The sequence below is a fragment of the Myotis davidii genome, unplaced genomic scaffold (assembly GCF_000327345.1).
Source record: "Myotis davidii unplaced genomic scaffold, ASM32734v1 scaffold49, whole genome shotgun sequence".
NCBI classification, from domain to species: Eukaryota; Metazoa; Chordata; class Mammalia; order Chiroptera; family Vespertilionidae; genus Myotis; species Myotis davidii.
In genome coordinates, this window is record NW_006300375.1 from 5912070 (window position 1) to 5924344 (window position 12275).

Here is a 12275-nt window from a genome sequence, read left to right on the forward strand (position 1 = left end):
GGGAAAAAGTCTCAGTAGGAAATTCTTAAGTAGTAATGATTTGTAAAATGAATACATGACTCAGTGCATTTAAGGTACACACATAGCATTTTAAAAGCAGGTGTGGGACTTGTTGAGATACAGAGAAATATGTTGGCCATCTAAAAGCATTAGGATTATTGACTAAGACTTCACTCAAATGGGATCTAATGAAACTTTCTCTTGGTGTCTAATTTATCAAATTCAAATTCTTGGGTTTTTGTTTCAGAAGTAGATTTCATCATTTAATGATTCTTACCTTTCATCACTTCAGATATTATTACATTTATAATTCCTGGAATATAAATATGATATGCTAACTTTTTTGTGGGTTTTAGATAGCATTAATGTGGGTAGAATTAATTTCTCCATTCTCAAATTAGTATTTCTCATTCCAAATAGACTCTTCTGTGAAAGAAAACAGTTTTGTATTGTTTCTATAATGTTGGTTAAGGACAACTGAACTAATAGCTACATTGCAGAAACAGATATGACCAAGAATTACCTTAAAATTGATTCCATTTTTAAATTTTGTGGTGATAAAAAGAAGATATAACATTGCAAGTCATATATTACTATCCTTTTAAAAGTTGTGAGAAATCAATATGAGTAATTCTACATTTGTTAGCTAATGGTATGGCACAACCAAACATCTATCAAAATAAAAGAGTCCATATGCATACAAAATCAACTCTATCATAAATATCATTAGAAACTATAGAGTCCCAACTGCAGTCTTTGAGTAAGACTTTTAGAAAAAAAAATAACATTTTAAATGCATAGCTATTATAAACTCATTTGATATTCATTTTAATTGCCATGACTATAATGAATGTGCTTTGTATTCCAACAGATGACACAAGTACTACTACAGAAGTTGCAATATAATTCAGTCTTAGTTAAGAATGAGTAAATGGATATTTAAAATTGAATGTTACCAGGAATAGGGGAAAAACAATTATAACAACATCAGCTCCCTAAAAGAGCAAATTAAAGATTTTTATTAAGTTGTGTTCTTTCTTATTTGGACACTAGAGGCCCAGTGCATGAAATTCGTGCCCTTAGAGGGGAGGACTCTAAGCCCAGATTGTGAGAGGTCGCAGGCCAGGCCGAGGGACCCCACTGGTGCACAATCTGGGCCGGGGAGGGATGCAGGAGGTTGGCCAGCCAGGGAGGGACTGCAGGAGGGCTCCAGAGCACGTCCAGCCCGTTTCACTCAGTCCTGATCAGCCAGACCCCAGCACCAAGCTAACCTATTGGTCGGAGCATCTGCCCCTGGTCATCAGTGAAAGTCATAGCCATAGCGAGCAGTTGAGCAGCCTTAGCATAAAATTAGCACATTACACTTTGATTGGTTGAACGACAAGATGCTTAGCATATTAGGCTTTTATTTTATAGGATATACAGAACACAACAACACAAGAAAGCCTGCTATATCAACCAACCCTTTTCCTTGCCTCAGCTATTCTACATATTAGTGAGCCTGGAACACAAAAATTGAAAATGTGAAAAAATGACTCAGAAGGACAGGCTGAAATCCACTTTATAATATTTAGAGACTGGTCTATGAAAAAGATTTAAAAAGTACTACTATGCCAATTTATTTTAGCTGAAGGAGCAGATAATTATGTATGACATTTTATTCCAATGGGTAAGACATGTCCTAATATTCCCTTTAATCTTCTCCCACATGGAGGACTGACACCTTAAAATCTTACCTGAGAAGCCTTCAGGGCAGAAATGAAAGATGGTTTGTTAATGTCCTGCAGAGAATTACCCAGGGATGTTTGTTGAAAGCAAACATTCATGGGCCCAACCAAGTACTATCAAATCAGTTTGGGCTATCAGCACTCTTGAAAAGCTACCTAAAAATTCTGATGTACTACTCGTTTAAAAACACCTGCCTGGCCCAGGCCAGGTGGCTCAGTTGGTTGGAGCATCATCCCACACACTAAAAGGTTTCAGGTTCGATCCAGATCGAGGCACCTCAGGGAGACAACTGATCAATGTTCTCTCTCACAATGATGTTTCTCTCTTTTCTCTCTCAAATCAATAATCATATCCTCCAGTGAGGATTTAAGAAATAGTAATAATAAAATCAACTGCCTGAAGTTTGGATGAAGCAACATTTAAAACTATATATTTTTCATTTTGTTCCAATCAGTAAATATTAAGAACCAATGTGAGTGAAAATACTTAGAGGGTATCCAAAAGGCAAGAAGCATATGATAAATTGATTGTCAAGGTCAATTCATTAAGTAGAGTAATAACCTAGACATATCTGAAAACACAAAGAAAATAGTGTGTTTACTGTTCAGATGAACAATTCACTCTTTTTAAAAAATCTTTATTGTTAACAACTCACTCTTAATTTCAGTTTAGTAGTTCTTCCTCAGAACAGGTGTCTTGAAGCTGAAGTTGTATTTAGCTTATTATTAGAAATGTAAGTAAAGCGTTGTTTAAAATCAAATTTATCCTATTCTTCTGATGTTCGGGATGCTCTGTTTTAAAAGGAGGGTGATAGTGAGTGAGGCTGCTTGGTGGCTGGGGGCAAGGACAGAGGGTCTCAACGAGGGAAGAGAGGAATGAACTGCAAGACCAAAGCACTAAAGGCAAATTGCTTTTCTTACCTCCAACCTCATTCCCCTGGTGTCTGAACTGTAAGTTAAACTCATTTGGAAGTTGCATTGTGTGTGTTGTTGTTTTTTTTTATCCACCAAAACAAAATTGAAAAAGTCAAAGTTCACTTTGGAGTTTAATAGAAGGAGAAAATAAAGCAGATAGTACCAAGTTATTTTTCTGGTCAGCAATTTCCCGTTATCCTCATCCTCACCCCAGAACTGGAGACCAACTGATGGAAATCTTGGAATAAACTTCAATAAGGAGCCCTCACTCATAAAGCTGAGCGCAGACAAGCTGATGAGACTCATTCATTGTGCCTAGCACCCTCGATTTTTACAGTCCTTGGTTGACTTAGCGCTGGAAACAGGATCAAAAAGCAGTCTCTCACCCAGCAATGTCAGCATCGCTCGGGAACTCACTGCTCTCAGCCCGCTTGGGCTGCCATAACAGAACCTCACAGGCTCTGGCTTAAACAAGATATTTATTTTCTCACAGGTCTGGGGGCTGGAAGTCTAAGACCAAGGGGCTGTCCAGTTTGATTTCTAATGACAGCTCTCTTCCCGGCCTTCTCATATGTTCTCACATGATGAAGAGAGAAAGAGCTCACTGTTCCCCTCTTTAAAAGGCCACCGATCCAATCAGATCAGGAAACCAGACTTAAGACCTCATGTCTAATTTTCTCCAAAAAGCCCTACCTCTAATACAGGTTGGGCGTTAGGACCTCAACCTGTGAATTGGGACAGGGCACAATCCAGTCCATAGGATGCATTACCTATGCAAATTCACCAGTCACTCCTCAGACCTGCCGAATCAGAGACTCAGGAAGGGGGCCCTGCAGTCCGTTTTATTCGCCTCTGGAGGTTACGCTAAGGCACATGACATTCTGAGAAGCCCTGGCCTTCAGGAGAAATCCCAACTCCAGGGCATGGCATCTGTGTCCTCCAGCTCTTCTCTCCAACCAGTTTCCTACTGCTCTTCAACACCAGCTCTGCTTTGCTCCCAGAATGGCCTAAGGTCATTCATGTTCTCCCTTCCAGACTTTGCTTATGCTATTTCACCAGCCTCGAGCCTTTCTGCCACAATCCTCTCTTTCTCCCAACAGTGGATGCTCTAACTGCCTAAACCAATTGTCTTCCTATTTTACTTTTCTGGAGTTCATAGGTTACACTCGTCTGTAATTTTAGCACTAGGCTTTGGGCATAAAGAACACTCAAGTCTTCATAATATTGTGTACTGTTTTGCTTGTCATTCTTCTCTGTAAGTTACTCCTTACAACACCAGCTCTGATACAACATGATTTTAGCCATTGACCAGTCCATTGGTCTCTGACATAATGCCACTTGCAAAATTGCTTAATAGTAAAAAAAATAATCAACATACTATTTGCTATTTATTAAGTCATTGAGTGCATCAAACCCTATAATAAATAATATATAACCTCATTAGATCCTCACAATTACCCTGAAATAAGCATCATGATCCCTATTTGACTGAAAAGATGTTGGACACTAAGGAATGAATTCAATGAACTCCCCTAAAGTCACACACCTGGGGAGAGCAAGGCGGAGCCAGCCACTGTTTCTCTGAATCCCAGCATCCTTTATTCCCACGCTTACACTATAGTTAGGGGCACTGACTTTCCTATCAACATGTTCAATTGTCTGCCAAGAACCCCAGAACAGATGGCTTTTGGGGTGAAGGCATTTCCAGTATATCCTTTGGAAACACAGATCATCATTCTATTTTACTTTCTCACAGCTGCCAGCATTCTCCACTCTGGGCTATATGCTAGCAAGTCACACCTGTTGGATTGTTTGGGCAATTCTAAGCACCAGCTGAGACCGTAATTAAAAGTAACATTCCACTGGCAGCCTACCTGGGGTGTTCAACAACCTGGACATCTTGCAGAAGTAGGAGACGTACTGCTCGCAGTGCTCGGCGCTGCTGGTGATGGCGCTGATCTGGTCCATGGAGGCGCTGTACACGAGCTGGGTCACCGAGTACTTCTCCGGGGTGTAGCCCACCACCGTGGTCTGCATCTGTAGATCGTGAGACACGATGGTCCACACTTTGTCCTCTGTGGGGAGAAAAATGCCACAGCAATGGGTCATTAGTATGCAAATGCTCCCTCCAATGCCAGAAAATAATTGAGGTACACTTTCACTGGTATTTTCCAGGAGCTGATGTAGACAGAGTTAAGTAGAGTATTTCTTAAAGTGACCACTACATACCTAAGTTCTGTTTACATGAACAAAGTAGAATTCTTAAAGTGACCACTACCCTTTTCTCATACCTAAGTTCTGTTTACATGAACAAAGTAGAAAATGAATTTTTTTTAAAAAAGAAAAACAAACACAAACTATATCCTGCAGGTGAAACAAATAGCCTGGGTACCTGGTGGCTGCTCTGATGCCACCAGCGTGGAAAGGGAGGCCCACTGTGTTCCCACTCCTCCTGACGCGGGCCCATCACTCCTCCAGCAGAACAGCATTCTGCTCCTTCCTAAACTACCTCCACTCTCTTACATCTCTGGATCCCGTGCGCGCAGAATCTTCCTCCTCATCTTGTCAACGAATGTTCTCCCCAACCTGACCTTTTGGGTGAAATTAGACACTGCATTCTCGGGTATTGAAATGCCCTACAGGTGAGAAAATGCGCATGAGAAACTATCTTGGGCATTTCAGTGTGTGAAGCGGAGAAGCAGATGTAAGGATGATGTGGCTAAATTAAAACCAGTGTATGTCTGAATTGGAAGCATCGCTATGTGGCCATGATTCTGATACTCTGCTCAAAGCCCTCACCTGGCACCTGGTTTTGTTCGGAGTAAAAGTCTAGGTCTTCAAATAGCTGAAGGTCCTCGATCATCCCAGCCCCCCTTGTCGCTTCTCCCTCTGGCCCTGCTACTCTCCCCCTGGCTCATTGGGTTCCTGCCACACTGACCTCCGTGCACGCCTCCAACACGCCAGGCAGGTCCCTCCTGGAGCCTTTCTGTCTTCTCCCCTGTCTTTGCTCCAAGGCGAACCTTTCCTTTGCTGAGTCCCGCCCACCCCCACCCCACGCCCCACTCACAGCTGCCTTCCATCTCCCCATGCGCTTTGTTTTTCTCCATAGCATTGATCTCATCTGACTTAGTGCACATTTTAATTATTTTTTTGTCTGTCTCCTCACATGAGATGGAAAGAAAGCAGGGATTGTTCTCAATGCTGTGTGCAAGGTGCTTAGGATGGCGATAGGCATATATGGGGCCTTCAAAAATATTAGTTGCATAGAAAAACGAGTTTCAAAAAATAAATAGGATACAAATACTTGATGTAGAAACTTTTTAAAATCACTTTGACTCCAGTTCTGCTCTGTTATGATGATCTGAGCAGATTCTAGGAGGCCACCTCTTTTTTTAAAAGATATATTTTATTGATTTCTTACAGAGAGGAAGGGAGAGAGATAGACAGTTAGAAACATCAATGAGAGAAACATCGATCATCTGCCTCCTGCACATCTCCCACCGGGGATGTGCCCGCAACCAAAGTACATGCCCTTGACCAGAATCGAACCTGGGACCTTTCAGTCCACAGGCCAACGCTCTATCCACTGAGCCAGACAAGTTTTGGCATAGGAGGCCACCTCTTAAACTCCACCAAGCAATAATTTCCCTTTATCTGTAACAACAGGCCTCTGCATTGAACACTTTCCAGCTGCTCTTAAATCAATGGAAACAAATCCTGTTACGGTGACTCCTACATTAATTTATTCTCTATAGGATAATGATATTTCCAGTTTTACCTTTGGCCTGATCAGATCTGCCTTCCTTTAGCTCCTCTGATACAGCAAAGCAGCTATAATATATTTGAGTAATTCTGTCATTTCTTTTTTTTGTTTAAATATATTTTATTGATTTTCTACAGAGAGGAAGAGGGACAGAGAGCTAGAAACATCGATGAGAGAGAAACCTCAATCAGCTGCCTCCTGCACACTCCCCACTGGGGATGTGCTCGCAACCAAGGTACATGCCCTTGACCAGAATCGAACTTGGGACCCTTGAGTCCGCAGGCCGACGCTCTATCCACTGAGCCAAACCGGTTAGGGCAATTCTGTCATTTTTGACATGATTCTGACACCAAACTGATTGTCATTTATATCCAGGCCTGCAGATTTACCTTCACCTAATTAAAGATCCATTAATTAAATTAGGTTACAATCAGACTTTGACATAGAATCCCTGAATCTTAAATTCTACCCCCCACTTTTTTAAATCCTTACCAGTAACCTTGCCCTGTAGCAATACTTCAGAACTCTCTTTCTTTAACTCGTGATGGAATAGCATTCTAATCGTACCCTTTTCCAAAGTATAATGATGCCTTTTTTGATATACACAAAATAAAGTTCATAAAAGGAAACATTAAGCAAGTAAAAAAATGGTCATTCACTTATGTTCTCTGTCAATAATTGTAATGACATTATTCCATTTGTTAATATTGATGAGTTTCTAATATTTTGGTCTTTTTGACCCTAAACTTCCCCTCCCTGCACACATTTCAGTATCTACCCACTGTGCACCATCTTCTTTACACAGCTGACCCTTGAACAGAATGGGGGTGAAGGTTGTTGACCCCTGTGCAGTCAAAAATCTGTGTATAACTTTTGACACTCCCCAAACTTAACTATTAATAGCCTACTATGGACCAAAAGCCTTACTGATAATATAGACAATTGATTAACACATATGCTATATGTTATATGGATTTTATGCTGTACTAGAGGCCCAGTGCATGAAATTTGTGTACTTGGGGGGGGGCGTCCCTCAGGGGGCCTGCACCCTCTTGCAGCAGGGAGTGGGCCTAAGCCGGCAGGCGGACATCCCCAAGGGATCCTTAGCACTGCCGCAGAGGCGAGAGAGGCTCCTGCCACCACCGCTGTGCCTGCTGGCCATGAACCCAGTTTCTGGCTGAGTAGCACTACCCCTGTGGGAGCACACTGACCACTAGGGGGAAGCTCCTGCATTGAACATCTGCCCCCTGATGGTCAGTGCGCATCATAGCAACTGGTCGTTCTGCCATTTAGTTGATTTGCATATTAGCCTTTTATTATATAGGATGCTTACAATAAAGTAAGCTATAGAAAAGAAAATGTTATTAAGAAGATCATATATAAGAGAAAATACTGTTTCACTATTTGTTGAAAAACCTCCCACTTCAAACCCTTTGTGTTCAAGGGTTATCTATGTTTGTTTTAAAGCCCACTTGTTCATTTATTATTGAGTCCCTACTTTATGACAGATATGGATGTAGGCACTGGGGAAACCACAGAGTGAAAAGCATTCATAAATTTTTTGTAGCTTACATTCTTATGTTTTAGGGGGGCAAAACATAATAAGCCAAAAATTACAGTTTTATATGTATATATGTGTGTGTGTGTGTGTGTGTGTGTGTGTGTGTGTGTGTGTGTAGTTAGTTAGTTAGTTAGTTAGTTTGCAAGTGAGCATGGTGAGGACTAAACTAAATCAGGGAAGGGAAGAATAGACTATGTGTATGGGGATTGCATTTTTAAACACAGAGGAAATGTCTCATTTAGATAAATAAGGTCATTATTAAGCAAGTCATGTGACTGGGGAAAGGATTCCAAACAGAGGGATGCAAATACAAATATTCTAACTCTGGAGTATTGTTGGTATTGTTCAGGTGTAGGAGGAGGTCCATGAGTGAGGAAGAAGGGAAGGATAGCAGGTGAGGAGGTCAGAGATGTAATAAAGATGGGTTGGGTGTGACCTCAAGTAAGATGGAAAGCTATTGGTGTTGGAAATCTGGAGCCAGTTAAAGTAACATGCCTTACCTTATTATCTGACACTATTCTTTGCATCAATAACATTCTACCTTAGAAAAGTTTTGAAAAATATACATATATCTTTATAAACATTTAAAACTTTTAATGTCGTGGCATTATAAAAAGTAATACATAAGCTCCAATTGATGGCATAAAGCAATTACTTTTGATGCATCTTGCAAATTATTTTTTAATGCTTGCATATTACACATTGAAATGATTCCTTTGGAGCCATTAAAGCTTAAGTCATAAATGTATGTTAAGCATTTTCCAAGTATCTCATATCTAGAAGAAAGAAGGCGGTTATGGAGTATAGATTTTCTTTATTTTGGTAGTATTTTATGTTTTCCATCACCATTTACCCCTTCTATGCCCTCTCCCACCTGCACGCCCACCTCCACAATCACCACACTATTTTCCATGTCTATTAGTTCTCTCTCTCTCTCTCTCTCTCTCTCTCTCTTTCTTTCTCTCTCTCTTTTAATCACTCCCCTCCAAGACCCTTGACCAGAGCTGTCTGCCTGCTCTCTATCTATGAGTTTGCCTCTACTTTGCTTGGTAATTCTGTTTGTTCATTAAATTCCATATATGAGTGCCATTTTCTAGTATCATGGGGGAAGGAAGGGACTCTTGCATGAATTTCATGCATCAGGCCTCTAGTTTTAATATAAAGCCAATCTGAGCTGACTTCAGTGGGAAAATGGTTTGTGTCCTATACATCTACATATGTATTTACATGTTTTTGATTTTCAAACTATATTGCTGTAGTGTTAACAACCAATTTGTTAATCTGAGAGCTTTTGTTCACCTTCAGTCATATAAGTATGAAATAATCTTTAACAAGAGAATATTATATTATAAACTACCTAAATTGAAATGGTATATAAAACTTGTTTGATGAAAATGGCCAACATACAAATTCCTTAGCAGCCTTGTTACCGATTCTAGCTACTCTTCAAGAATGATTGTGGGTCTCTCACTCTTAGAACAACACAACAGGAGCTGAACTATAACATATGCTTCACCTAAGATTTTCCATATTGCACATATGCCTTGGCCTGCTGGAAAAACTAGTGACTTCAGTTTTGTATACCCTTACATTTCTCCTCTGTATTTCAATAACTCTGCCTGTGGCTTTCTTTGGACATAGAAGTCTTTTTTTAAAAAATATATTTCTTTATTGTTTTCAGAGAGGAAGGGAGAAGGAGAGAGAGATGGAAACATCAATGATGAGAGAGAATCATTGATTGGCTGCCTCCTGCATGCCCCCTACTGGGGATCGAGCCCGCAACCCACGCATGTGCCCTTGGCGGGAATCGAACCTGGGACCCCTCAGTCTGCAGGCTGACACTCTATCCACTGAGCCAAGTCGGCTAGGGCAGAAGTCTTAATTGCTGTTATCCTGATTTAATCAACCAACAAATAAACATCAGGTGTGAGGAAGATATGAGCAAGGATCTCGAATTAAATATTATAGCATAATAAAAATGGCTTTTTCAAATTTTAAAAATTTGCAGCCTTATGGGAGCACATATCCAAGGGAAGAAGCCCATCATTTAGAGGAAGCCATGCTTGAGTTCCTGATCTGTTTCAGCTCTGTGTTAGCTTCTCGGGACATATAGATGAAAAAAACAACTTATGTTTTTGTCCTCAGCAAGCTTGGAGACCATTGAGATGAGAAATTAGAAATTATAAGCTTGAAATCAGAAAGCACAAACAAGTGCTATATACACAGGGTACCATGAGCTCATAGAGCGAAGGTCCATATAACGCAGCTTTAGAAATTGTGAAGTGACCAACTAAATATGCTAGTTTCAATGCAAAGGTTAAAAAGGGATGAGTCCTAAGAAGAAGGAGATAAGAGCAATTTCATTCTTCTTAGAGCTTAAACTAAATATGTTGGAGATATAAAGGATTTAGCAGATGGGACCTGGATGGACTAGAAACTAAAGGGTCTGCAATAATGAAGTCTATGATTGCAGAGCCATAATAATAGTCCATGGTTGAAAGGTGTAGCACTATGGTCCTATGTGTGGGTGTTGAAATCGTTGGAGAAAAAAAGTTTAATTCATAGTTTTAAAACTATTTATGTACGACTGTATATGACAAGCCCATAGCTAACATCATAATAGTGAGATACTGAAAATTTCCCCTCTAAGATCAGGAATGAGACAAGGGGAATAGAATTAGTGATTTACACAGACTTTATTAAATCTAGAGTGCTTTAGTGGAGTATGTAGGATTTTCTATGTATAATATCATGTCATCTGTGAATAATGACAGTTTTACTTCCTCCTTCCCAATTTGGATGCCTCGTATATTTCCTTCTTGTCTGATCATTGTGGCTAGGACTTCCAGTGCTGTGTTGAATAAGAGTGGTGAAAGCAGAGACATCCCTGTCTTGTTCCTGTTCTTAGGGGAAATGGTTTTATTTTTTGTGTGTATGATGTTGGCTGTAGGTTTTTCCTATATGGTCTTTATTATAATCTCCCTACTCCCACTTTGCTGAGAGTTTTTATCAAAAATGGGTGTTGGATTTGTCTGATGCTTTTTCTGCCTCTATTGATATAATTATGTGATTTTTGTCTTTCAATTTATTTATGTGGTGTATCACAGTTTTTCATTTGGGAATACTATATCAGCCTTGCATCCCTGGAATAAATCCCCCTTGGTCAAGTGTATCATCTTTTAAATATATTGCTGGATCCAATGTGATAATATTTTTTGAGGATTTTAGCGTCAATGTTCATCAGGGATATTGGCCTGTAATTCTCTTTCTTTGTAGTGTTTTTATCTGATTTTGGAATTAGGATAATACTGTTCTCATAAAAAGAGGTTGGAAGTGTTCTTTCCTCTTGGAATTTTTGGAATAGTTTGAGGAGGATAGGCTTTAATGATATATTTGATGTTATATTTCTTTTTTTATTTTAAAAATATATTTTATTGTTTTTTTACAGAGAGGAAGGGAGAGGGATAGAGAGTTAGAAACATCAATGAGAGAGAAACATCAATCATCTGCCTCATGCACACTCCCTACTGGAGATGTGCCCTTAACCAAGGTACATGCCCTTGACTGGAATCAAACTTGGGACCCTTCAGTCTGCAGGTGGACGCTCTATCCATTGAACAAAACCAGTCAGGGCTGATGTAATATTTCTTAATCTGGATGTTGTATATCAACTAGAAGTATTTCATATTGAAAAAAATAAGAGGTACCTTAATTCAGATCAATCTTATGTGATGATTTTGATTTACAAACATAATAATCTAGGAACTATTACACAAATTATGCATGTTTTACTGAATAAGTCAAAGCGGTTTCTTAAGCAGTTACCACTCCTAGTTATTTAAAGTATTAATTTCCACAAAATTGTTTAAAAAACTTTTATTTTTATTATTTCAATCCCCACCCAAGGATATGTTTTTATTGATTTGAGAGAGAGAGGAAAAGGGAGAGAGAAAGGGTGAGAGAGAGCTAGAAATATTGATGAGAGAAACACCATTGACTGGCTGCCTCCTGCATGCCCCCTACCAGGAACCAAACCCACAACCTGGACATGTGCCCGAACCAATGACCTCTTGGTGCATGGGACGATGCTCAACCAACTCAGCCATGCCAAATGGGCAAGGCCCAGAATTCTTGATAAGCAGAAGCTTGGAGAGAGGGGAAGCCATGAGGTAGAGGGAAAAAGTGAGAGGTGGCCGGCAGCAATAGAAGTGTGAGAAGCAGAGGCAGAGGGAGCTGAAAGTGTGGAGTGGGCAACCTGCCAAGGCGGGGACAAGTCGTTGTGCTTAGAGCTCAGGGTCCTGGCCTCCTC

General features: G+C 40.1%; 1 protein-coding gene across 1 annotated transcript in view; it reads right to left on the reverse strand.

Annotated features, from left to right (window-relative positions):
* The window catches only part of CNTNAP2 (contactin associated protein-like 2), a 1235176-nt gene that overhangs the window by 567716 nt on the left and 655185 nt on the right, over positions 1-12275 (reverse strand). The window contains exon 12 of the mRNA XM_015572712.1: positions 4517-4717. Coding sequence (XP_015428198.1) covers positions 4517-4717 — 201 coding nt within the window. The remainder of the gene's footprint in view (positions 1-4516; positions 4718-12275) is intronic.